The sequence below is a fragment of the Lepisma saccharinum genome, chromosome 5, assembly GCF_977018435.1.
Source record: "Lepisma saccharinum chromosome 5, izLepSacc3.1, whole genome shotgun sequence".
Lineage (NCBI taxonomy): Eukaryota > Metazoa > Arthropoda > Insecta > Zygentoma > Lepismatidae > Lepisma > Lepisma saccharinum.
In genome coordinates this window covers 6,796,466-6,824,218 of record NC_139233.1, presented here as the reverse complement: position 1 = coordinate 6,824,218, position 27,753 = coordinate 6,796,466, and the positions used below count along the sequence as shown (strand labels likewise).

Genomic DNA, 27,753 nt, shown 5'->3' with positions numbered 1-27,753 from the left:
GCTGCTTCCATGCATATGTACCTACGAGAAAATATACCTAAAAACAAGTTATGTTCGACTTTAATTCCCTCCCCTTACACAAACAAAGAAAACGCAAATACCTATGCACTCTTTGCTCTCCGAGAATTATTTAGGTCACACTCTTTTCCTTTTCTTTATTCCCTTGCCGTTCACTTTGGCACGTTACATGCTAGCTTGGTGCTCAGTTCACGAACGATTAGAAACAACGAGGAAACATGGAGATTTTTTTGAAGCAGGAAAAGCACCTCGAGTGTTTACGGCAGGAATCAACGTGTACCATCAACCTTAGCAGACCGAAGTCGTAATTTGAGAAGTGATTTCGGGGTGCAGAAATGCAAGATCTTTATCTTCTTTCAACAGCACCACGAAATCTGTTGCATGCCTCAGGCGTGTTGATAACAGTCCAAGCTCCACTTTTACGTTTGTCACTCACAGGAAGTGTCGGGTTGAAACGAGGAAGCATTAAGCTCGCAACCTTCTTGGCATTTAGCATCAGTGGCGCCAACGTTTGAAAAACATTAGGTGGGCTCAACTCAAAGATTTAAAAAATACATATACTTATATATATATATATATATATATATATATATATATATATATATACAAAAATAATAGCTACATGTCATTAACCCCTTACACTGTCTTACATGATTGATTTATTATTATATTAACTTTTATATCAGCATGAGCACAGATGATATAAAAAATATAAAGCACTGAAATATCAAATTGGAAATGTTTTGGTAATAACATTGAATATCTTCAGCGAGATTTTTGAGGTGAAGAATTAACAGATATCATTAGTTTATTATTTGAAGGGGTCGAGTGTAAAACATGGTAAGTGATATTTTGGTAATTTTCAAGTCACAAAGTAAAACGTACTATCCTTCAATTTTAGAGTGAAATTGCCAATTTGCATTGGACTAAGTGAAGCCTTCTGAAATTGGTAATCACAACACGAAAACAATTTATCTACCTTTTTTCTTAATGAACTCAGAAATGACTAAATGAACAAAATGTCACTTACCATGTTTTACACCCGAGCCCTTCATTTGATACACACACACAAAAGATATGATCGTGTTATAAATTGTGGAAAGATTTTCTAAGGTAAAAAGAAAAACCCTGTATATTTCTACGCGTCTTAATATGGTGGCCACTGGATACGAAACATACGAATCAGGAATTTCAGCATGTACTTTCCCACGGTAACAAATATAATAATAATTATAATAACAGCCACATTATGTGCGCTGGAGCGGGTAGCCCCACCCGCCCTCCCCCCGGCCCCATATAAGTTGGCGTCACTGTATACTGGTTTGTAGCCAGAATTTTTATTTCGGGGGTAGCCTCATCCCGTATCAGCAGCCGCCATATATAGGCAAAAAAAGGGGGAGTAGAAGCCCCGAAGATGAATTTCTCAGTATATTACAAATTATTACACAAGATTTTTAATCCTGCCAAGGAAGTAAAAATGCACTATACACTTTATTTCCAACGAAACATTTGTACTATTTCGGAAGGGGTTCAACTCCCAGAGCTCACCCCCTGGCTACGTGCCTGACTGTATAGTACTGTTCTGATTCGTCAAACTTTCATCCCTGGAGGGAATAATTTTATATATCCAATAACAATGCAATAGTTACACATTTGTAACACACACAATTCCATTACATCGTAAAACACACACTTGTTCATGAAGCAAGCAGCGTCACAGGAACAGGGAGGTACAGGACTAAATTGCACCGCCTCCCCAATTTTGGGGGAGAGTACAGTACCCCCTACTTCCTTTCATCTGAATTGTACCCCTCGCACCGTCACGTCAAATACGTAATTTAAAACCATTAAAACAATTTTGTTTAAAAGCAACAGCAAAATGTATCTTTTGTACATTATTAACAGAGTAGTTGTGATTGTCCTTATTATGGGACCTGATAGCTTCTATTGAGTTATTTTGATTTGAATACTATATTTTGGATGTGCAATGAAGCGCACAAATAATGATTTTGTTTAAGAATAAAACGTTAACTTATAGCACATACTTAAAATGAGAAAGTGTTGGTGCCTTCAATTCGACAATCAGACATTTTAACTGAATATCAAACTTCCAATTAGTTCTACGTCACACAAAAATCAACCAAGATTAGCAGCAGAAAGCATTTATTCAAATATGCATTGAATCAATTATTGCAGTGTTCTGAAACAAGTTTATACAGCCTCGACGTAGTACTCAGAATATATTAATAGTCTGTGTTCACCCAATGAAATCCTGCACAGCTGGAATGTGAATGTGACCTCTTGTAGTTGAGAACAAATAACTGTTATACAAGGGTTGGATAAAAAATAATGGCAACACTGGTATAATTGGTACTTGACTGTATTGGAAGAGGAGCACGTGTTACATTCCTTCAAAGTAATCGCCCCTCATCTCTACGACTTTCTGTCACACGTATGGAAGGCGTCGTACACCGTCAGCGCGTCCATCTCTGTCGATGTCCCGCAGTGACCGCCCTATAGCACGTATGGTGGCTTCGCGCGTGTCGTAGTGCTTCCCGCCCAGTGGTTCCTTCATTTTGACAAAACGGTCGTAATCACACGGTCTCATACCGGTGAATCCGGCGGATGTTCCAGTACCTCCCACTACCAGTTATGCAGGGGCGCCGTCACATTGTTCGCAGTGTGACACCTTTCATTGTCAAGCAGGATGATGGAACACCGTGCCGTCGCGTCCTTCTTAATGCGAGACGAAGGTGGTGTTGCAAGAAGGTGCAGAAGTAGGGTGCGTTGACCGTCTGCCTGAAAGACGTTGTTCTTCTTTCCTAAACATATTGTTAGGGCGCTTACACTCTCGTCCTCTGCTTCAGAGCACTGCTGTTTTTGACTGAATAACATACAATCGCTCCCACTCACTATACTTCCTCGTCTGACATTCCTTTATCAGCCACGAAACGCGTGTGGCGCTGTGACTCACCCCTTTCACGGGACAGCAGTGTTGCCATTACTTTTTATCCAACCCTTGTATAACGATTCGATGATTGCAAAAGGAATCCCTTGTTTCTTTTCCGAACAAATTTTCGCCACGGATCGAGAAAAATGTGTATTTTGCGGGTTGTATTGTGCAAGGTATTGTAGGCCTAATTTAAACTTTGCCTAACGTCTTTTAACTCTTGTGTAATTCTTGAACACACAGAACCCTAAATATGTCGATTATAATGCTGGTTTATAATGTCTAACCTTACGGAATGTTCAAGAATGTTAATCTTTCACCATAACGTGGCTTATCTGGTAAAATGACCTGTCTGTAAGTTAGCTTCTCCCATTTGGTGTTCAAATGCAATGTTGCCATATTTACGAATTATACACTTCCGAGTTTATTTCGTGCAGTTAAGTACTGTAGAACTCAAGCAACGTTCTTTCCTGTATATTCCGTCAGTTTTTAATGCAACAGAGGCACTACACACCAAAAAATGTCCCGTTTTGTCATTGAAAGCGAGAGATTTCGGAGCTTCTCTGCAAGAAGGTTGCAGGTGATTCCTGTGCGAGGTAGACCGAGGAAAGAAAGAGGTGTGTAAACGTGGATCCTCTGCCAAGTATTTGAGGGAAACGTCAGCGAAACACCCCGGCGCAGAATGTTGATTCCAAGAAGCCATCATCATCATATGTTTAGGCACTAACGCTCTGAGAAATCAAGCAACGTCACTGAACTCACGATCGCAAAAAGAGTTACATTCTCTAAGGAGATAATTTCCAATGAAGGAGATAATTTCCAATAAAGGAAGAAATCAGATCATTAACCCATTATGTACCAGCGTCCTATAAATAGGACAGTTGATTTCTTAATTTTTATTAAATGTAAAACTAAGTTTATGAACAACCAATTGTTTTATTATTCAATAAAGCATATTAATAACTATGTTCATAAATAAAGATAACAATTTGGGTTGAGAACAGCATAAGTAAAAGTACAGTTAATTAAAGCAATATTTAGTACTCTGTCATGCTATCAGTTTAATTCATCTAGTTTGCAAACAATATGCAGTGGGCGTGTAAAAATGCTATATATAACTTTGAAAGGGTCTCCATACGATTTATATGAATAATATCTCAAACCCACGAGGTTTTTGTCTTTGTGGAATGGTAATGAAGTTTGCTGTCCTATTTTTAGGACAGTTATTTATATGAAACTGGTAACAGGTAAATTTTTTATTGCTGCGTGGATCACTTTAAAACAACCCCCTTATCATATCCAATCAGAATTTCAGTCAATAAAATCAAAAGAAAAAGTGTGGTACTTAACGGGTTAATATAAATTTGACTTCACAGCACACACAAACTAACAATAGTTTAATGGCGGCTCGGTGGTCGTGTGCGTTAAGTGGTCGACTTTCAACCTCGCCTTTCAAGGTCCCGGGTTCAAATCCCGGCCTGGGCGTGGATGTCCTTTGGCAGTGCCGATTCATCACATTATCACGTCGTCGCGATAAGCCAAAAGGAAAACCTCGCTAAATAAATATACAATAGTATAATACTACCAGTTAACGTCATGGTTTTGTTCGTTAAGTAGTCAATCCATGTTCTCGCAACCGAAGACTCCAATTTGAATCCCATGCATGAGAGTTTCTTGTGATTGTTCCTTCATCAATTTCATGAAATCGACACTCGTTCTCATCGTAGCGATTAGCCTAGATGCAGAGAAGTGCTGTAAAGCACGAAAATACGAAAAGTAAAGATATGGTTGTTCAATTAAATTTGATTTCACACATAATATACATATAATAATATTAAAAATCCCATCCCCATTTTGAATTAACGAACACAATGTATTTATTGGGTCCTCCTTGATAGTGTGGCAGCTAACGCATTCAACTTGTAATCATGAGATTCTAGGTTCAATGCCTGGTCGAGGCACATTTCAGCGGTTGGCGACCCATTAAGAAAGTAGGTTAGTTTCTTAGACTTTACTTAAACTTTTTAAGCATTTCCTAAATAGAAAAAGCTAGAATAAAATTAAAACAAACTACTTTCTATAAAAAGGTACTTTCATCGAAGATTGACAGTGATCATTTTGCGAAAGCAGACTCGTACGACGAAAGACAACTTTGGAATTTAAGTATTGCTAATTTTTTCAACGTTTAATGCTAACATTATTATTTCGAGAGTATTTATGACGATGAGGGAAATTTTTCCTCGTTTGTGCCCACATTTGTGTCTGGTATTCCCCGGCTAAACTTCCCTCGAGCTAAAATTGTGTTGGACAATAAATCAGGTTTCATTGGGGTTGCTCGCAATCCCGGAAACGATTAAGATGTATGGCTGTTGTCGTACGTACTTAATAGTTTTAGAATGATGTTTACTTCTAAAATGTATCTTTGAATGCTCACCATTATTAGTATAACCTTTCTGCTTTTTTCAACTCAATGAACATTTTGCTACGTCCACAACATGCAGCTTGGGGGCTTCTAACAATTTGTCTTTCCATATGAATCACTGATAAATATTACGGATACACCTGGACCAGATTCATAAAAATTTCAACACAAATATTTTAAAATTATTCCTCTTACTAAACTGTTTACTAGTATCGCTTGCATTTCAATGTAATTGTGTCGTTTTTCTCACATTTCTAAGCTAATGGTGAGAGCGAGTTGGTTTTATAAACTCAAATATACAGTTATGTCTGTGCAAGATGAAATTTAGACTCCTTCTTGCTCCCACCAAATAGTAGCATTTACTTCTATCCGCGAATGTGCTGTACGGTACAGGACAATTAGTATTAGCATTCATTCAATATTTTCCGGAAGTAAGCGTCTTCAGGCCTTCCACTTCCGTTTTACTGTTGCTTTTCAACCAGAAGCTACTCAGAACCTGAGAAGTCAATTGCTGTTCTTATCATCCGGGAATGTTGATGCCTGCAGCGCGATAACTCCTTTGTTCTCTTCGTATGTTCTCCATTTCCTCTGCTTGTTTTTCCCTCTCCTCTAACGTGTTTTGTTGATCAAGACTTGATTGCGTAGATCAAGAATAAACAAGATCCCAAACTCCCTATAATACATGTAGTCTGTGCGGACGAGACGTTGCCCAGAGGAGCCACCTACCGATTCGTTCCAAACCACTTTCTTTTACAAAGACTTTTGAAAACCCGGCAGACAATCAAGTTTAACTTCTTTAATAATTCACCACGTAAACTAAGATCTCCTTAATTAAGTTATTTAATGTAAAAATAACTAAGTTTCTAATCAGGTTCATACACTAGCCTACGCATTCTATTTGTAGTCATTACTGAATATTAAATTGTTTAAAATCGATTGGCCTGCCATCTGGCAGCGTGTTCCAAATGTCGAACTTTTGTACTGCTAACAGTCTCGAGTTTTTGATTCATAGTAACCTGTGTTGTCAACTTAACGCATTGAATTGAGATTGAAAAAATTCAAAAGGAGATAAGTATATGCACACTTCGCAAGTTGTCCACCTCGAAATATCTCAAAGTGAAGATTTGATAATTTGGCAATATACGCGTTAACATTTGAGAGCCAACTTAGTCACAGGCCCTTTTACTAGATGTACAACTCTGTAGTGAAATATTTACGTTCTCACACATTATAGAGGTTAGAAATGATAAGGCAGCATTATGATACTCAGAGGAGGCAAATTATATGAATAATGCCACATAATATTTACGATTCTGCATGTTCAAATTATAAGCAACATTTTTATAGGGTCTGAAGAATTAGACCTGACATTGTTATAAATCGAGGAAATCTTCGGGACCACAGAATTTACTCATATTGAGGTGGAACAAACTAAATTAAACTAAACTAAAGCTATTCCATCTGCACAAACGACCTGCCCACCTAAGTCTTCTTGATTTAATCATTGTAATTATATCTGGAGATTAATACAAATTATATAGTTCTAAATTATGTAACGTTCTCCACTCACCTGTCTCCTCATCCCTTTTAGGTCCAAATATTTTCCGAAGGATCTTATTTTCAAATACTCTTAATTTATGTTCCTCTTTCAATGTAAGGGACCAAGTTTAAGGGACCACTTGTAGCCACCAGCAACTACCGTGCGTTCATTTCGATCTGCAGCCGAGAGATCGGGAGAAGCGTGGCGGGCGGCGCTGACGGAGATGCCGACATTTGCGGCCTGTAATGCCCGCTTATTTTTATAGACATATGCAGACATTTATATAAATATTGCAAAACGATCACTAGTACTTGAATTTGGAAACTGGTTCAAACGAGTTGTTATCAATAATTAGATTTTTATTATTTCCTAACATTTGGTTTCGGCCTGTAAGAATATATTTAGTTTTCTCTTTGATAACTTCCAAACCTATTTCTTCAGCTGCTTTAAAAAATATTTTAGCATTATTTTGTATTTACATCATCCCCTAGTAAGACTGCATCATCTGCATATGCTAAACAACTGAGTCAGAACGTTTAATTTTAGTCCATCATTAGTTTCCTTTACCTTCCTAACAGCATTTTCTAAAGCAAAATTAAAGATCAATGGATATAATGCATCTTCCTGTCTTAACCCATCATGAATTGTAAATTTGTCAGACATATTAATACCCACACGAATTTTACTTTCTGTTTCACTGTTGCAGTCTTTTATCATATTAACACTCTTCTTAGGTATTCCAAACTCGACTAATATATTATATAATTTATCTCTTTTCACCGAATCATATACTTTTTTTAAAATCAATGAATAGCTGATTGACATTTTGATTATATTCCCACTTTATCTGAAGTGTCTGTCTGATGTGAAAAATTTCATATGTAGTTGATCTGTTACTTTTAAATCCACATTGATAATCACCTATAATTTTATTAGTATATGGGCTTAGTCTTGTTAAAAGAATGTTAGATAATATTTTATAATTGTGATGTTGAGAGTAGAGAAATTCGACGGTACTTATTACAGATAATTTTATCACCTTTTTTAAACACAGGAACAATGATGGATTCTTTACATCGTTGAGGGATTTCTTCTTTATTCCATATTAAACAAATTAATTTATGAATTTGACATATTAACGAATTCCTACCATATTTAATTAACTCCGTTGGTATAAAATCTATGCCAGGTGCTTTGTTATTCTTTAGCCTTTTAATAGCATCTTTAATTTAGTCAAGTTAGGTTCTAGAACTAAAGATACTGTTGTGTGTACGTCATTTACTTCTGATTTATCTCCTAGATGAATATTTAAAAGGTCATTAAAGTGCTTCTTCCATCTATTCAAAATATCGCTTGAATCAGCCAAAAAATTCACCGTTTTATGATTGATTTGCTTTGTTTTACTTAGCTTTTTGTGCCACTTTTGGCTAATTTGCGAAGCTGGGGATGAGGGATATGATAAAATTGATGAAGGGACACTCACAAACATCCATGCCCAGGCCGGGATTCAAACCCAGGACTCCTGACGTCGTAGCGCGATGTGCTAACCACTTCGCCACGGGAGCCGGCTCACCGTTTTTATCTTTTATCAAGATATATTTTATCCCTTTCTAAATTCATTTACACCTTTATATAAATCTCTTATATTTTAATTTTTGTTGTTTGTTTCAATTTCGTTAATTTTGCTTTACAAGTAATCTCTTTTTTTTACTTCTACATGCTGAAGTTAACTTCTCGCTTTATGCTATTATAATTGCTTAAATTTGTGTCATCAGAGTTATTTAACCACCTAAGTCTAGCCTGATTTCTTATTTCTATTAGGTTATGACATTCATTATACGGCTTCCGTATTCTTGGTATATGATATCCTATACTTTATTTAGCTGCTGATTCAATTGCATTAAGTACTGGTATATGCTCCCAATTCTTATTTACGTATGTTTATTTAAATTTTCATCACTTACATCCTGCAAAACATCGAATCTATTTGACAATTTAATTGAGTAATCTTTCTTAATTCTTTCATCAGCAAATTTTCCTGTATTAAATTTTAGAACTTTTAGATTTTGTTGCTTATGATTAGGTCTCGGAAGTTGAGGAAAAATTCTTCTTTTTCCTAGTGTCCGAAAACGATTCCCAACATAATATATGTTCATTTTGGGTCATTGTAGGCCAGAAAAAGGTGGGTTTTATTTGTCCTTTTTTGGCTTATTGGTTCTTTTTTAGCCTTTTTTAGGTCTTAACGGCTTTTTTTTGCAACTTCACCTTCTTTCGACTACGTTTTTACTGCCCATTCTCAATTCGAATCATCAGTTCATCACCTCTTAAACATCCTTTCTGTTGTAAAGAAATAAAAAAAAATACATTTGAACCATCCCTGAAAACGAAGAAAGACATCTCATCTCTCTTTTCCATCTTTTCCTTTTCTCCTCATTACTTCTCCTATCCACATCTGTCGTATCTTCTCTTCCCTCCGTTACTTTTCCTCTTCCCCTTTCGCTCTCTCTTTTTTCTCCTTTCATTTGTTGTCCCTTTTCGTTTCCTCTCTCCTCTTTTTCTTTGTGTAGACTCATCAGCGATGAAATACTAGAATATCGATTTTCTTTCTTTCAGAAAGTATTTCTTATTTGCGACAAATGCAAAACTTTTATTTTTTTAATTTTATACAATAATACTTGGTTTGATTCCTTTCGCGTATTTCATAAATATCTGTTGTGCATATGGCAACCCTGAAATTGAGCCTAACTCTACACGCAACCCACCAGCGCCTTACGTAATTTGGGTTGCCTAGTTTAAAATGTTGTTGTCCTAAAACTTTTGAGAGACGCTGTACAACCAGTGACCTCTCAAAGTAATCCCCGCCCGGAGATCCGAATGGGGGACTATTTTACCTCCAGAATATTTTACCTTGGGAACATCCATGGCCTCATATTGCTGTTTCTTGACATGTCTTTTTACAGTGCAGAGTTGTCAGCTCTACGTATAACCCCCAATATGAATGGAGGACCGTTGGTCAGCGGATCCCTCGGATCTAGCTGGGAGGATCACATAATCGTCCACCAACCATAGCCCACCTCTACTAATTGTGGGACGCTCATAGAGCATGACTGGACATCTCAATATATCCCAACAAAGTAAAATGTTGACCATTTCACTCTGTTGGTTTACTAACTGCAGTGAACAACCACTGGGCGGTGAGGTCGTCACATCCCTACGCCAAAGTAAAAAAAAAAAACTTTAAAAAGTGTACATTTAGAAAAATCTCTAACCCTGCTGGTTTATTGACAATTTATAGTTCTTTGTTTACCAGGAAAGATGCAGAAAAGGAACTATTGCAGGCTCTCCTGCTTGTCCCACAGTGCTCAGCTAAAACAAAACAATGTCTGAGCACTTTTCCATTTTTTCCTTTTTATAGGCCCCTGTTATGGAAAATTCTGATGATCGGCTCTCTCCATCCCAAAGGCCAATAATTTAAAAGCCCCCCAAAAAAACATTCACACACAATAAAAAAATGTATACACAACATATCAACCCACTTACTACCAAAGAACGTAAATATTTAAGAATCAGCCAGTCTAATTAAAAATAATAAATATTCATGTATAACTCAGAAAAAAATATTACGGACTGATCTTGTGTCATTACTAGTTTAAAGTGGAATACAAACCACTGCACATGGATCTCCACTGGGACTCGAACCCAGATGCTAATGGGCAGGCTCATAGACATAAAATTTCTACTCATGGACTACACATTTTTGTGTTAATTGAACAAAGTATAAGGGAGCTTTAAGGCTGAAGCGACAAGTGACATGTGTCACCTGGAAACAAACCTTCAGAAATAAATTCAACCTTTCACACTAAAGTTATATGCTACACTGCACATGTCAGACTGGACCATTTTCTCAATAGTGTGAATTGTGTTGCCTCCGTGATGTACATGTACAGAAGCAGACGATTTGCACGGCACATGCTTCCCCGTCTGCGTTCCACTTGTAGCCACCAGCCCTATTTTACCATCCAGTTAGCACATGCGCACTTGCGTGAATGGTCGCAACTAACTAGGACGGTATGTGAAGTCCCGCATGTGTCTATCTCTGCCTATTAACAACAACAAGAAGAAGCAACAAAAAATAACCGAGTTTCGATTGATTGATTGAGTTGGTGTTTTAAGTCCACTTTATGCACAGTAAGGCTAATCGGGACTGGACCTACAGTTTAAAGTGGGATCCGAACCACTATGTCCCTCCACCAGGTATCGAACCCGGGACCCCTTGATTACAAGGCGATGACGCTACCACTGCAACAGCTGGGAGACCCAAACTGAGTTTGGAAAATACATTGCTGAACAGTTTAACGATGACTAATCAATTGTCTTCAGTTGCTATGGTAATTAGAGCTTACTGGATGTTGATGAAAAAACATAAGTGCAGAGTTGATCCAGGTAAAAGTAGTGTTTAAGCACTATAAGAACAATTATAATCAAATAATGTACTTCAATAATCTTCTGATTAATACCTGGCACATCGTATGCAATACCAATGACTCATAAGTTATAAATTGAGTCTGGATTTTGTGTAATATTTTTATTCCCACATTTTGTCGCATATAAACCTGAAATATCGACAAATTACATCATAATTCTACATATTTGTATTGATCTTAGAGAAACCCATATTTTAAAGTTTTTCTAATTAAAGTTACGCTCTTATGCAACACGAGAGAACAAAAGTTTAAAATAAGGGCACGTGGATGTACAAAATACTACATTTTACGCCAAAATCGGAAAAGTTAAATGTGCATATCTTATAGACTGAAAAGTATTTTGACTGGATGCGCCCTTTAGGTATTATGCAAAAACGAATAGCGTAAGTTTAAATTTGTAATAAAATAGAAGCAATAAGTAGTTAGTCGCTATTTATTGTCAAAAAAATATATAAATGAATTGAACTGCATAAAAAATATTTTCATGAAGTAATAAATTAGCATGCGTCGAATTCATGCTAAAGCTAGATCAGTTTTAATTGAAACATCCAACAGGGTCTTCTATGTAATACGGATTTTTTATAGCAGAGCTATTCACTTAACTAAAATAATAATTCAGATGTAGCGGATTACTTCATGTTACATATTTGTAAAGGTATAAGTAGCAGTGGAGCATGATTCTTTTGCGTTCATAGTTAGTCAGGAGTCCCGACAATAAATTCACCTTTTAAATAATAATAATAATAATGTTGCCACTTCCTTGCGTTGGAAATACGTGGGAAAAGTAATCGCCTAGAAAGCCCTGACACACTATAAAACTTGGGTCATACACCATTGTCTACTGAATGGCTTTAACCATGGATTTTCGTGAACCATAGACGGCAGTGGGAAACTCCTGAAGCCTTCCCGATGAACTATTACTTAGACAAAATCCCTTACTTTTTTTCTATTATTATTGTGGGAGCACGGACTTAAGAGCAGTGTCAACAGTTCACACCTTCTTTATGAACGGTAAAACTTAAGACAATGTCTGCGTCGTTAATTTATATTTCAATTAATTTTGGGAAGAGCGCAGACGGCAAGGCGTACTCCTGAAGCTTCTCCGTTGGACCATATGACTGAAGACAAAATCTGTTCCACTTATTTCTTACTCAAATGTGAGACTTTTCAGCAATGACAACAAGTCACCACTCCTCGGGAACGGGTAGATCTAAAGACAATATCTTCTCTGCGTAGTTATGTTTCAATTAATTTTGGGGCGAACACAGACGACAGTGATTACACCTGGAGCCTTCTCGGGAAGAACGAGCATTACACACCATTGGCATTACACTGCCAACGCCTGTCCCCTCAGAAAATTGAGGTGACAGATCAAAAAGCTCTTCGTCTATGTACCAATAGGCTGGTTCAATTTACAGTACGTTCCTGTGTTTTCTTTTCTTATAAGCAAATATTAAATATTCGTACTCAAGTCCTTAAGAGTAACCATATTTTCATTCAAGTTTTGTAAAAAAAAATAGCACTTCTTGTAGTTTCCCTTCAAGTTCGGTAAAAATTTCTCGATTACTTTGCTGACGATTCGTATTTTACTTTGAAGAAATTTGAATTCAATGTATATGTCGTACCACCTGTTGACAGCTTTTAAAATTAATTTTCAACTTGAAGCTATCAACATAGCACTTCATAATAATAAGAACACATACAGGCTAATATCATGTGTTTTTACAAGCCTCCCGTTCAGTTGGGCAGTATTCAAAAGTCCTTAATGGTGAAATTTACATGGTGAAGACGTATCAATTCGTGGTTTGGTCTAAGTAGGATGAATTCGAATACTAACCTAAACAAGCCTACTTCCAAGGGAAGAGGATACACCAGAACAGTTGGTTCTCCGACGCAAGGCTGTACGGTGCAAGCAGCCTTGCGTCCCTCTCCAACTCAAAATAAAAGAGGTCCCCACAGACGGTAGAGACTGACGCAGTTGTGGGGCTTTTCACTAACTTCTACCTGCACCAATACAACAATCTCGGTGGGCACGGAGAAAGAAATTGCCTCGAGTCCTTCGGAAATGTTGAAAAGTGGATATCAAAGGGATTTTTCCTCATTAAAATTGGAGTAAGATTATGACTATTTTCATTACGACTGTATGGTCACCTGGATACATGTTTGCGTGTGCTTAATATATAATGAAAATTCTGTGCTGCTAGTGTTTCTAAGATGATATGACACTAAAACGCCACTTTTCCCCTTCGATCATAAAATAGTTATTTCAAAACTCATCAAATGTCGCACATAACCTGTACTGATCGTAAACAACAGATTACCATGGCGACAATCATAAAACCAGTGACGATTCCTCATAACTTTTTCCTTACAAAATTGGAGTCTGAAAAAAAATTAGTTCCGATCCGAACCATTATTAAATGAACTACCAACTACGGGTATTAAAAATATCTGAACAGATGAGACTCCATAATGCAAAATGAATATATTTTCTAGTTTCCATATTTTGAGCAATCAAATTTAGTGTTGAGCGAATTTTGACACACACTGCATATCGAGAGTTCTTGATTAAAAAGTATTTCAAAATGCAGTAATAATGGATGAAAAATACAAGATCAAGAGAAAAGAACATTAATTAATCTTTTCTCCCAACATTCAAAGTAAGAAAATTAATGATTTATTACATGGTTAATAATTATTTTTAATATTATACTCTAGTCATCTTTACTGCTACTGCAAATAATCCAAAGCAAAAAGTTAAATTTGTTCAATGATTTAAGTAAAAATTAATAAGTAATGGTCAGGCTCTAAGAAAGCAATAACTCTCACAATGACCTGCTTGTAGCTACATGAGTGTTTCTTTATTGCCCTGATTAGCAGAAAGAAGATAAAACCTCAACTATATGTGTGGATGAGTAATTCGCAATGCACTCGCAACACAATTTCTTAATTAAATCGCCTACAGGACACTGAAATAGGATCGAACTATAATTGAGTCGCTTTCAAACTGGCTAGCCAGGGGGTGCTCGTTGCTATGTGAAGTACGTATGCATTACGTCATCTGGGAGGATCGGGTTTGACGGTGCTCATTGCTATGTGCATTAAGTTTGTGTGGGTGCTATGTGCATTAAGTTTGGTGTGGGGTACATTTAGCTACTAACACGTCGCAAAAATCGGAACAAACAGGTTATTGATTTTGTCGCAATCGTTATATTTTTATTGTATTATTTCTCTTGAAATGAGATTGTTTTGTTCATTCCACCTATAATCATGCCTAATTGTGCAGTAACAAGCTGTGAGAATTATAACCAAAAAAGTAAAGGAAGTGATATAAAATATCATAGATTTCCAGCTGATACTCGTGTAAGTAAACAGTGGATTCGTGCTTGTGATCGAGAACATAATATTAATATTAAAAATGCGAGAGTGTGCAGTGCCCATTTTTGTAAAGAAGACTATGTGCGAGATCTAAGAGCAGAACTTCTGTGTTTGCCAACAAAGAAAGTACTGAAGCCAACTGCAGTGCCATCACTAAAATTACACCATATTACTTCTGTGCAAAATAATAGAGAATGTGATGTAGCAAATTCTCCTGAACCTTCCTCTTCAAAACATGAATCATTTTTAGGATGTGCTGATAAAGACTGTGGAGATGTACGCTACGAAAGGTGTGAAATAAGGAAACGTTCCATAAATAAGATAAATACTATGTCGCCGAAAAAAAGAAAAATAGACGTAGGTACAGAAACTGCTAGCAATGTTTCGTTGTTGGAAAACACTATTAATCGCTTACAGAAGAACAACACACGTTTACATAAAGAAATTAATAAGTTAAAGATTAAGAACAAGCTCTTGCAACTTGCTTTAACCAAAAAAACTAAACAAGTTCAAGATCATCAACATAACCTAACCGACAATGTAACAAGAAAACTCACGAATATCTTGGGGAAAGTGTTCAGTGACACTCAAATACAATACTTAGTACACGGTAAAACGAAATCCCTATGGACTAAAGATGATATAAGCAAAGCGTTGACTCTTCGAGCAGTTTCAAAAAAATGTTACGTTTATTTGAGAAATACAGTTGGTATACCTTTACTTGGACTTTCTACGTTAAGAAGATGGGTGTCAAATTCATTTCGTTGCCGGCCAGGTATATTAGGTGATGTTTTGCAATTGATGAAATATGTTTGAACTCTCTCTAATTGTAAATCACATTACACTAATAATTTGTTTAAAAGTTTGTTTTATTTAATTTCGTATTAATTATGTTCGGGTCTCTGTGTTCCATATTTTCGGAAATTTTAGGTACAGGAGGATGAGGAAGTAGAGTGTAAGATTGGCATTTCGTGCTACAAAATTTGTGTTGTAAATAAAACCCCAAACCTTGAAAACGCAAGTCCAGTTTGTAATTTCCATAAAATGTTAATTTTCGATATCAAAGTGAGGTTGTACAAGTTACCGTGCTGATAAGTTACAGTTGTGTGAAATCGTTTTGCGTATTAAAAGCTATAATACGTGTACGTGCAAGCGAAGAGCGAAAGTGTACAAATACGAATGCAACACCCTTAACTAGCCGAACCTACTCCAAACTGGATGCTAAGAACACCAAACCTAATTCACCTAACCTACTAATTCAAGCGTACAGGAAGGGATTTACGAACACACGGAAAATTTAGCTCATTGATAATATTAAGCAAAGCCAAAGCGAGATGCAAAGGACAACACGGTAAGCTAACGTATAGTCAGGAGAATGTTGCCACTATTACTGCATTTTTTGTTTTCAATTCCATATAATTTATATTCCTTTGCGGTGGACAAGTCAGGTAGTAATGGTAAAAATCAAACAGTAATAATGCCTTTGAGGATAGGGCGTGAGATGTAGAAATTTCATGAAGTCCCTAATATGACAACGGCAATCTACTTCTGGCGTACATACAGTCATATAGTACACATGTACCGAAATCTTGTCATGCGATTTTGTGTGTAATGAAGAGATTATCACCCTGCAATCTAAACTTGGGCCAAATTACGAATTCAAAGGACATAATTAATTCTTCAGAGAATAGTTTTTCTATTAACTCTGTCCATTTAATTGATAATCATTAATTAGATTAAACTTGATGTTCACTGCCATTAGGTTAATAATGTTGATAATTATATTTCTCCCTTGTACATGTGACGTTTAGAACAGGTTAAGATAATATATCTGAAGCATAAATGAAAATATAGCAAATAAGTTACAAGAAATCACAATGAAGGACTGTACAAGGGTATGAATCGTTAAATAGTAAAATTTCATTTTTGGACTTTGTCTTGAATTTTCCTATTACATTTCCAAATACATTTTAGTCGTCTATAACCAGGAAAAGCTATTCTGTATGTCGAGCTCGTGGCACAAGTATATAGTACGTCAACTACACCACAAAGAACTTACTGTTTTAAAGAAAATTTTCCACGAAAGGAGAGTATGACATCCATTGTTTACACTGAGTAGAAAGGTACAAAATCATCCACATTATATTTGTGAAATATTAAATTGAACGAAGTAGTAAAACTTCATTAATGGGCATTATATTTATTTCATACAATGCTCAATATCGTGTACATAATGTTATAAAACCGGAATATACATTTTATTCAAGAAGTGTAATTTCCTTTACTGTCGTTAGAAGGCAATTACGTGACATTTTACTATCTTGTCTTCGCGATTAGCCCAAAGTGGCAGAAAAGCGGAGTGAAACAAATAAACAAAATAAATCTATGAAACGATAATTTCCTTTTTAACTCTTTCATTCATGCAATTCTTCTTTAGCATGTTAAAATTATAGTATACTATGATTATAGAATGAAGACATGGTAAATGAGAACATGCGCAACTATCTTTGTAACACATCGATCAGAAAGTTTGAAAAATATGGATTTTCACAATACGTTTGCGAGTTTTCAATTATGTTACTACTAGTGCCTCCCCGATGGCGAAATGGTAGCGTCGTTGCCTTGTAATCAAGGGATCCCGGGTTCTATACTCGGTGGAGGGACATAGTAGTTCGGATACCACTTTAAACTGTAGATCCAGTCCCGATTAGCCTTTCTGTGCATAAAGTGGACTTTTGAAACACCAACTGAATCAATCAGTCATGTTACTAATCATTAAAGGAATGCCTCAATACCATCCCAAAATTTCGATATTTAATAATTCCCCCTCCTCAAAGTAATAAAACACTTTCCCTCTCTGAACCTCGCATAGAAATTATAGCGGCCGTTTGCTTCGGCCAAGCCCCGAACGAACATAACCGAAGGGGCACCGAGCATAACCGATCCTCCCACAAGACGTCACGCGCTCGTGCATGATCGGCAATTTTCGGATGGCGCTACCTTATATAAAATTACCTTGCTGGCTAGCTACCTAATTTTTACAGAAATCATTCTGTACTGATTGTTTGACTAGCCAATCATATCCAACATTCTATCACCACATGGCAAACATCTTGTGTGTCAATTTTATCCAAGGATATTGTAAATGATCACTAGATTATTTTCTTTCCATGATACCTGTCTAAAGGAAGTAGAGAAGTATGATTCGTTGTCAGTTCGACACCAGTAAGTTACGAAAATATGACTAATCTAAAATAGAATTTATTAGTTTGCATCTGATACAATGTAAAATCACTGATGTTTTTTGCCCTTGCTCATTCGAGAAATATAATAGCTCTATGTAGACAGAATCAGATGAAATAGTAGGCAAAATGTCCATCACCAAGTTCATTCTCTTTATCTCATACAATCCGAAATGAGTGAATTGAAAGAAAACCACAAATAAAGTAGAGAATAATATCTGCTCGTGTATCAAAAGAATTATTTTCTTTAGAAACACACCAATGTGAAGGAAACAATGAAAATCGTAATGAACATTTTGCCTACTATTTTGTTCGCCACTGATTGTACAGTGGGATCCATGAGTATTACCTTGCTAATTGTCCATCACCATGTTCGTGCACTTTATTTGACCCAATAACAGCTTCAAGAATTAAAAGAAAACTCAAACAAGCTGTTGACTACTTCTTCACAAGCATACATAAAAATACATCGCATAAAAACACACAGGATGTAAGAGAAAAATTAATGAAAATAGTCATGGACAATTTGCACGGTAATACTCATGGATCCCACTGTACAGTGAAGCATAATAATTACAGAAAAACGTCTATTGCTGCTATATTTATTTATTTCTCTTTCATAACCCGTGTGTTTTAAAGGGATGCATTTATACTGGTGCTGTTGCAGAACTTGTCAACTGTTTGGTTATCGTTTTGTTTCAATTCTTGAAACTGGCATTGAGTAGTTAACGAACATAGCATAGTAGTGGACAATTTACCTGGTGTTACCTTTGTATTTGACTGTACATGAAACAAATTAATTTAGTCACTTTACGACCGGAAACAGTTGAAGCAAAACAGAGACGTGAATGTGTCGATAATTATAAGCACATAACAGGATGAAATGTTGCCCCGCCATGACGTCATGGTGGAAATCACCTGAAGCGCCTCTCGTGCCAGAAATACGAACCGGAATCGTATTTTCAGGAGAGCTATTTTCTCTCGCAAGTACTGTGTCATCCAATGTACACTAACGAAGAAGCACGCGCACTACAGGGCACGAGGGATGAGGGGGGATAAGGGGAATAAAACTATTTAAGAACAAAATGGCTTACCTGAAACTATCGTCATTCCGTAATCTTGCACCACACGCACATCCCTAATGTTAATCGGCACAGGTTTCGATGCGAGACATTTTTCGGTTCATTCCTGGGGGTCGTACCTTGTGTTCCTTGAAGGATCTAAAACCGTCCTACCAGAAGCTGATAGCTTCGTGCAGAGCTCTTTGGCAGACGTCGAGGAAGCAGGTGCACTGCGCATGCGTCGAACCAAGAAGTTGGCATTCCAGCATCTTTCCATTTACCAAGCTTAGCCACAATAAGTGCTTCAGATGTTACTCATCCTTCTCTTTGGCTGTAGAATCGCATGTTAGTTACAGGCACCTGTGATCCTTATCGTGCTAATATATGAGCGCGGTGAAAATGGGGCAACAAAAAATTTGGGATCTCTAATGAGGAAAAAAACATGAGATCGTACATTTCAACAATAGCTGTGTGTTACATACCCGTGTTTGAAGATAGTTCTTTCCTCGGGCAACGCTAATAGCAATTACTTATTTTTTCAAATGAGGAATTGTAACTTGGTTTCTTTTTAGGTAACGATGGACATGAACGGAATTAACAGAAACTTCCTCAGTAGTCTTTTGTAAATTTATGATTTGATAAAAAAAATGTTAATCTTTGCGTTTTCATGTACAAAGGTTTAGTTACACATTTTTTACCTCTATATTTTCATATTTAAACATATGAGGTTTATTAAAATTTAATATAAATTCACGTTAATTGTATATGGTAAACCTTAAAAAATCGACACGTTTTACGAGTATCTTGTTAAGAATAAAGTAATTGTAAAACTAGGTTACTTTTCAATCTCTTAAGTTGCGATTTGAGGAAAGCAGCCAATTGTTATATTTAGAAAGTAGCTTTAGAAAAGCACTAAATATTACAGAGTAATGTACGGTGGGATCCATGAGTATTACCGTGCAAATTGTCCATCACCATGTTCGTGCACTTTATTTGACCAAATAAGAGCTTCAAGAATTAAAAGAAAACTCAAAACCAGATGTTGACAACTTCTGCACCAGCATACATAAAATCCATCGCTTAAAAACACACAGGATGTAAGAGAAAAATTAATGAAAATAGTCATGGACAATTTGCACGGTAATACTCAAGGATCGCACTGTACTACGCAGGTACATGCCAGTGGCGGATCCAGAAGTTACAGATGGGAGGGGGCGAAGAATTTCAGTGGGGCACTTGATCATCGAGAATACATTGTAGCCTACACTTGCACTGTTTATATAAACAACATATAGTACTGTAAACAGCAACCAAGTTAACTTCCATGTTTCAGAGAAAAGAGTATTATTTGGCAAAAATAGAGTCCAGGACTAGAATAGTTGGTTATTATTATATGTCGTTATCCTATTTCCTTCTTTTGTCATGGTAAACTGAACAGATATGGGAGTGAAGTGAATAAACAAGGAAAACAAAAGCATATTATAAGGTGTCTCGGACTTCAGTATGAATCCAGGACTCTCGGGTTCGAATCCAGGCCTGGGTGTTCTTCGTGAGTGTGCCTTCAACAATTTCATATCATCACTCATCCTCATAGCCTCAAGCGGTGTAAATAACCAAATCAATCAAAAGTTGTCTGGTTCCGTCCCCTATTGAGGTATATTGCACAGGTTCGGATCCCGTTAAACTGTGGGTTCAGTCCCGATTAGGCTATTATGAGCATAAAGTGCGCTTAAATCAAACTTTATTCTTGAGCCTGCTAAACTTGGTGATCACGTACAACATTTTAATCTTCAAAAATTGGAGCCCCTATCGCCCTCCCCGTGGATCCGCGCCTGGTATATGCTTGGTTCTTTATGTTGCTGTTACTCTCCAGGTTAACACCATCGCGACGATGAAGATGAATGCGGATTGGTGAGGCGGGTTGATTGATTGAAAGAACACTCTGTGCTTCAGCCAAAGCATTTGTTCAAACACGTAATACTCGGGACATTTCTTGTCTGCTTATACTTGTTTTCCTTTCCGTCGCTTATCTTGACCGTTTTTACTAATCGCGATGAGGTTGAATGGTTAGATGAAACTGACGATGGGACACTTGCACAAAAATTGTCAAAGTGTGTCGTAAGTCCACTTTATGCTGAAATAAGCTAGTCGGGACTAGATCTACAGTTTAAAATGTGATCCGAACCACAATGAGCCTCCACCAGTTATCGAAAACGGAACCCCTGATTACAAAGTAACCTGCACCATCGGGGTGGCCCCTGGAGCCAGGACAGGTATTGTACAGCTTACAAATGGTCGTTTAGTAGCTGTGCGTTAGAGAATCATATATTCACTTACAGGTCCGTGCCCAGGATTTTTTTGAGGGGGGGGGGGCAGATCCGTGTTGTTTTTATATATATATTACAGTGATGGCTACTTGGGAGGAACTGGGGCCAGTTGCCCCCGTACTAAGGCCTCTTAATGCTTGTCTACCAAGAGAAAATAACTGCGCTTGCTCCCCTCCCCTTCCCCAGTTTTGGCACCCAATCACCGATACTGGTCAGAAGTATTTGGATAGTTTTGAGTTTCGCAAATTAAAATTGTTTTAAAATTTCCTTTGTTTTCTTATACCAGAACCATTGAACAGCCACGATAATTCTATGTTTAGAAAATAGCAAATTTATAAATTAAATTATGCGCATTAGCAATTATTACAATAAGGAATTCTAAATGTGAATTAACTCATAGCCCGCTACGATCCTTCATAGCGGGCCATGAACCAAAATAAAAAAAGAGAGAGAGAGATTTTCACCTGGTAGCCAGTAGCAGCGATTGGGTGCCAAAACTGGGGGGAAAGTACAATTTACTTTCCCTTAGAAGACAATTTTGGTTAGAGTTTTTATTTTAGGTCCACTTTTAGGTAATTGGAACAGGACCTACATGGTCAGCATGCAAGTGTTGCCAGTGATAAGCCTACTTGCGTGGAGAAACGCCTCAGTGGCTGGTGCCTTGACCTGACCTGACTCACCTCTGATCAATCGGGTCTTCCTTGTCGCACAACCGTTTTGCTACCTTGTGTTCTGACGTCAGACGAGGTTAGGTCAGGTCAGGCCTGTTAGGTTAGGCTTCATTAGCATAAATTCAATGAAAAATTATTATTTAGGCTAAGAGAACTAAACATAGCTAGCCTAACCTAACAATGTAGGCATTTAGCCTAAAATTAAAAAGCTTTCTCCCGTGACGTCAGAACAAAAGGTTGCTCAAGATAAATATATCAATATTTTAACAAAAACTTTCATGTAGTTAACCTAAATTGTTGAGGATCCTTCATTTAGCTAATTTTAAACACAAAATGATTATAAGGTATCACTGGCAACACTTGCATGTTGACCACTTTCAAGGACAAATAAGACAGGGCAAGTTTGTGTGTTCGCTAACAGCACGCACCTGCAAATCCTTTCCTTCCGGTGTTCGCTAAGAGCACGGAATCCTCTGAAGGGATGGGGATCGTGTATATCACCTCTAGTCTGGCTGAGGTCGATTGATTGATTTGGTGAATTTTACTTCGCTTGGCAAATCGCAAAGCTGAGGATCGATGTGATTAATTTGATGAAGGGACACTCACAAAGACCCCGGACCGGATTCGAACTCGGGACACCTGACGTCGTAGCGCGCTTTGCTGAACTCTCCGACGCGGAGATTGGGTGGTCGAGGTCGAGAATATGTGGAATACTACCTTGATTTACTGCACAGTTCAATGCCAAACAAATCAGTCTCGACTTATAACACGTGAGATGCAAACTTAATTAAATTCAATTCTCTAACAGTTCTTAGTTCATTTGTTGAGCTCATGTACGAGGGGAAGTCAAAAATTATCTACACTTCTGCCACAACTTTTGTCAGGTTTGCCACACTACCTTCAGCGATTGTGTGCTGTAAGGTTGTACTTTTTTGGTCATGCGGCCGAGGTTTGATCTTAATCGCTCCATTTTTCTTTCTTTTGTTACAGTGTAAACATGGCCGCTCCACTGGCAGTGTGCACCAAGGAAGAACAGCGATCAGTCATCCGATTTCTCTGGTCTGTAGGTGTGTCAGGGACTGAAATTCATCGCAGGCTTTCAGTACATCCGATGATGTCAGAATAATCTCTTTGGATGGTGGGTGACCATCGGTTCATCAGAATCATCTCTCAAGCTTTTTGAATCTTCCCATCTGTAGTGAAGGTTGATGGGCATCCAACGCTTCGTGTTTCACGCTTGTGTAGCCATTTTTAAACCTATCGATCAACTTATACACAAATCTATATGGTAAGGCGCTGTCCCTGTATTGTACTGAAAGGCTGTGATGAATTCCAGTCCCTGACACATCTTCAGACCAAAGAAATCGGATCACTAATCGCTGTTCTTCCTTGGTGCACACTGCCAGTGGAGCGGCCATGTTCAATCTGTAACAAAAGAAAGAAAAATTGAGCGATTAAGATCAAACCTCGGCCATATGACCACAAAAGTACAACCTTACAGCACACAAGCGCTGAAGGCAGTGTGGCCAACCTGAGAAAAGTTGTGGCAAAAGTGTAGATAATTTTGACAGCCTTTTATAAACGTCATTATAAGCTCTAAACCAAATTATTCACTATCACCACAGATAATTATATTATAATACGTTTATCTGTGCTACAACCACTACCAACTCGTACGACTCGCTGCCAGAGATTGTGGGGTTCCTGTATTCTCCAGCTAGCTTCGGCAATGCACTGTCATTGTTATTTCCCCTATTTCATCTAACCACCCACTGCTGGATCTATACACCGCCAAACCAGAGCCTTTAGGTGGTCCCTGCCATACCCTTTACATACTCAAATATGTGTATGTAAAACAATAAACGTAGTAGTTTTTCTAGCACCGCAGAGAAGAGAAGAAAAGACCACGTAAATATTGTAAGGTGGAAGGATTTGTTATTCAATATAAGTTGGCTAACATGTAGTAGTTTTCGGTTAATAATTTATGTTTAATGTTCCATACCACAAACTAAAGGCTAATTTCTTTCTAACCGCGAGTGTTTCTTACCTAGCTCTGTTGCGTGGGACTATTGTTGAGACTGTTCTGTACGTACACGAATTAAGAGGTATTGACTAGACAATTATTCAAACGACAATATGCTTAATATTGCAAAATGTTTTGTTGGTAAGAACAGCGAGACAATCCAGATGTGAATGATTGGGAACATTTATGCGGGGAAGAAGCGGGAAAATTCCAACATATTCTAGGAATCGAACCCGGATCTCCCGCGTGGTTGTCAGATGCTCTACCGACCAGACCATCGCAGCTCCTTGGATGAGTTCCATACCTTGATTATTTCAATTTATTTTAATATATTTTCTTGTTTTTATGGATTTTCTTCACACTTAAAATGTCACCTCGTTGACCACACAATTATTTCGTAACAAAGATACAAAGAAATGCTCCAAGAATTTCATAAAAATCGAATGACTAGAAAGTAATTTCGTCCTATTGCTTTCATAAATACTATATTTATGTAGATCTCTACTACTTAATAGTAGTAGTGGTATTAGTAGGATTATTAGTAGTAATTTAGCTAATTAATTAATTATAAGTATTATTAATTAATTACGAGTATTATTATTTAATTAAAGTATAAAAAACAATGGTAATGTAAATTTGGAGAAAGTTTTAGAAATAACCCCCATCCCCCTTTTGATAAAATCCTGCGTACGCTACTGATGACACCACATCACCAGCTAGAAACAACGGAAAACGTTCACATTTAACATTAGCGTCATAAACAGTGCAATATTTTCCACTTTCTCTAAGATGTATGTGTATAAGGGTTGCTATTACACTTACGAGTTGTCGCTTCTCCTGAATACATTAACGTCGAGGTGAAGCCGCAACTGGCGGGTGTGTGGGGGGGGAGGGGGCTGCCCTTGATATATATATGAAGTAACACTAAATAATAAGCTTATCAGACCTCACATTCGACCAAGCGTAAGTGTTCCAGTGAATATACGTCTAAAGAATTTAGGTGATAAAATAGAATAACAAAATAAATTTTCCTCGGGGTTGTCACTGTCAAATACTGCTGCTTTTCCCTCACATCATCAATTAACTCAAGGATCACACTTCTAGAAAGTACGACGGCACTTGACATCTACCTAGGTAGAAATAAATTATCACCTCCCGTAGACAAGAAAATCATTCACGATCCCCTTACACGAGCCGTAAACGGAGAGCAAACATTTTCATTCGCACATACACACGTGACTGTCCAACGTCGCTTTCAGAAAAGACCTAAATGAGAGGGTATTTGAAGTCAGAAAGCTTTGATAGGCTAATCGAGACACGACTTACAACAATCTAAAGTGGGATGCGTACCACTGCGAAGTGTATCAAACCTGGGACTCCTTGATTGCAAGGAGACGACGCTAATATTTTATTTGGCTACGCATAAAACATTTTACTCTCCGAGTAGCTGGTAGTTTTCGCTGGAACGTTCTGAACATAATTCATACCACGGGGTGGACAAGCTTTGACAAGGTACGCTCTATGCGGACATGGAATTATCGTTTTGTGGAGGCAGCAGGTTCAAATACTAATTTTGACATTGTTTTCTGGCCAGGGTTCAGTGGGCTGAGCTAATACCTTCAACGACAACCACTTCCTTGTCCTGTCAATATACGTATATAATTCTTTGTCTCGGTAAATCTAAATTTACAAATAAGCCAGGAACCAACCAACAATTGAGTGATATCAGAAATTGAAAGTGTCACCCAACATGAGAAATATGTTGAAACGTTACGTGTATAGTATTTTATTATGTAGGCCTAATAAATGTTGCCTTGGTCAGCATCGTTAGTGCTTTTTCAGCCTAGAATATACGCTCCTAACCAGTGGCGGCGATTGGGTTCCAAAACCAGGGGGGGGGGACAAGGACAGTTTAATTTCCTTTGTAGATAAGGTTGAGTATATTTCGGGGTCAAAAATTGCAAAAAGTGGGGGGCAATTGCCTCCCGCCCCCCTCATCGCCCCCACTGCTCCTAACTATATACTGTACAACACTTCACAAATAATGAATAACTGCTCACGTAGGCCCATAACATCGTTGATACTGACATTTAGAGTACATAAAGCACTTTAATCAAAATGGGGGACTTCAATTCTTACTAATTTGTTATCGGGTACCGGCGAACAATGAGGGTTTTATTTATATTATTAAGAAGTTATAGAAAGTCAAGTTGTATAATTACGAAATGTAAAGAAAAATAACCGTTTTTACTTACCGATATCTTCGGGCTTGTCGATTCTGTCAGCCTTCCTGCTTTCGCTGCACGTGTCCTGTCAGCAACGCCCTCTGGTGGAAGTGGCTGGAACTGTGTGTAGTGAACGTATCGCGTATTTTGTCAAAACCAGGCAGATGCGGTGCATTGTAATTGTAATTTATTATCGTTCTGTGGACCACAGTGTTGATATTTCTATCTGTAGTAGTATAGAACAGGTCACCTTGTTACATAAATATAAAGTATATTTCAGTACAATTAATGTTACAATCATGGCCATATACTATATACAGAAATGTGGGGTTACACTTAATGTAGTATAAGTATTGTACAATTTTAATAGTTACAAATTTAGTTGTCTATATTTATTTTTAATAAACATTTTAAACTGTCAAATATTTTTTCTTTAAACAATTAGGATATAAATATTAGCTTGAAATAGGCCTACAGTGAGTGTAAAAAGTGTTTGGACACTGCTGTAGTTACGTTAATAATGGATCCTCTTGGCGTTGTGAATGATGGTAGGTGAGCGGGATAAAAGTGCAATGTTTCTACCTCAAATTCTTTCTTTCTTGGCACAACAACGAGATAAAAATATCAAAACATAAATAATCCATGAACAACTATAACGAAAATGCCACAAATTATGGGCACAGAAAGTCTTTGGACACTTAGTAAAAAAACATTAAAAAGGACCTCTGTGAAACACGATTAATGAACCTGGACTCCCATATACGTACCACTGACCCATTCAACCTCTAGGCTCACAGCTGTCAGTTCGGAAGTCTCAATACTGGCAGTAGCTCCGCCTCATGGAACACGATAGTGCAACATGGGTCAAGGAAGGAGAGAGTTCAGGGTTTGTGAACGTCGGCAAGTTATCCGGCTACACAACCAGTGCAAATCGTTAAGGGAAATATCACGCTTGTCCGGAATTCCTAAATCAACAGTGCACGTGATCATAGATTACTTTGGCGAAAGAAAAACAGTAGAAAATAAGCCGAGGAGTGGACGACCAAGAGTGCTTTCTGTGCAAGACGAACGGTTTATTTTGCGAACTATCAAAATAGACCCCAAAACTAGTGCTCCGACGTTGGCTGCAAGCCTTCAAGACCGAGGTAAGTAAGTTTCCTTCAGTACAGTTCGTAACGTATGCCGCCGAAATTCCTACCATGGACGCGTGGCAAAGAAGAAATTTTGGGTTAGTGCAATAAACAGAAAGAAGCGCCTCCAATTTGCCCTATACCACCGCAATTACGATGCAGACTTCTGGAACGAGGTCATTTTTCTGGACGAAAGCAAATTCAACTTATTTGGGTCGAATGGTAGGCATATGGTATGGCGGCAAAGAAATACAGAGTTGGAGCCGCGAAACTTAATTCCAA

At 37.5% G+C, this 27,753-nt stretch overlaps 1 protein-coding gene across 5 annotated transcripts in view; it reads right to left on the bottom strand.

Moving 5' to 3' along the window:
• LOC145987634 (uncharacterized) overlaps positions 1–26,445 on the bottom strand; it is a 529,186-nt gene extending 502,741 nt beyond the window's left edge. For 4 of the 5 annotated variants that reach the window (XM_083122085.1, XM_083122086.1, XM_083122090.1 and 1 more), the window contains exon 1: positions 19,129–19,269. In XM_083122085.1, the coding sequence (XP_082978211.1) occupies positions 19,129–19,144 (16 nt within the window). In that variant the 5' untranslated portion in view covers positions 19,145–19,269. Of the gene's footprint in view, positions 1–19,128; positions 19,270–26,371 lie in introns of those variants that run through there. The other variant, XM_083122088.1, reaches the window with a different exon arrangement.
• Positions 26,446–27,753: the final 1,308 nt, after the last annotated feature.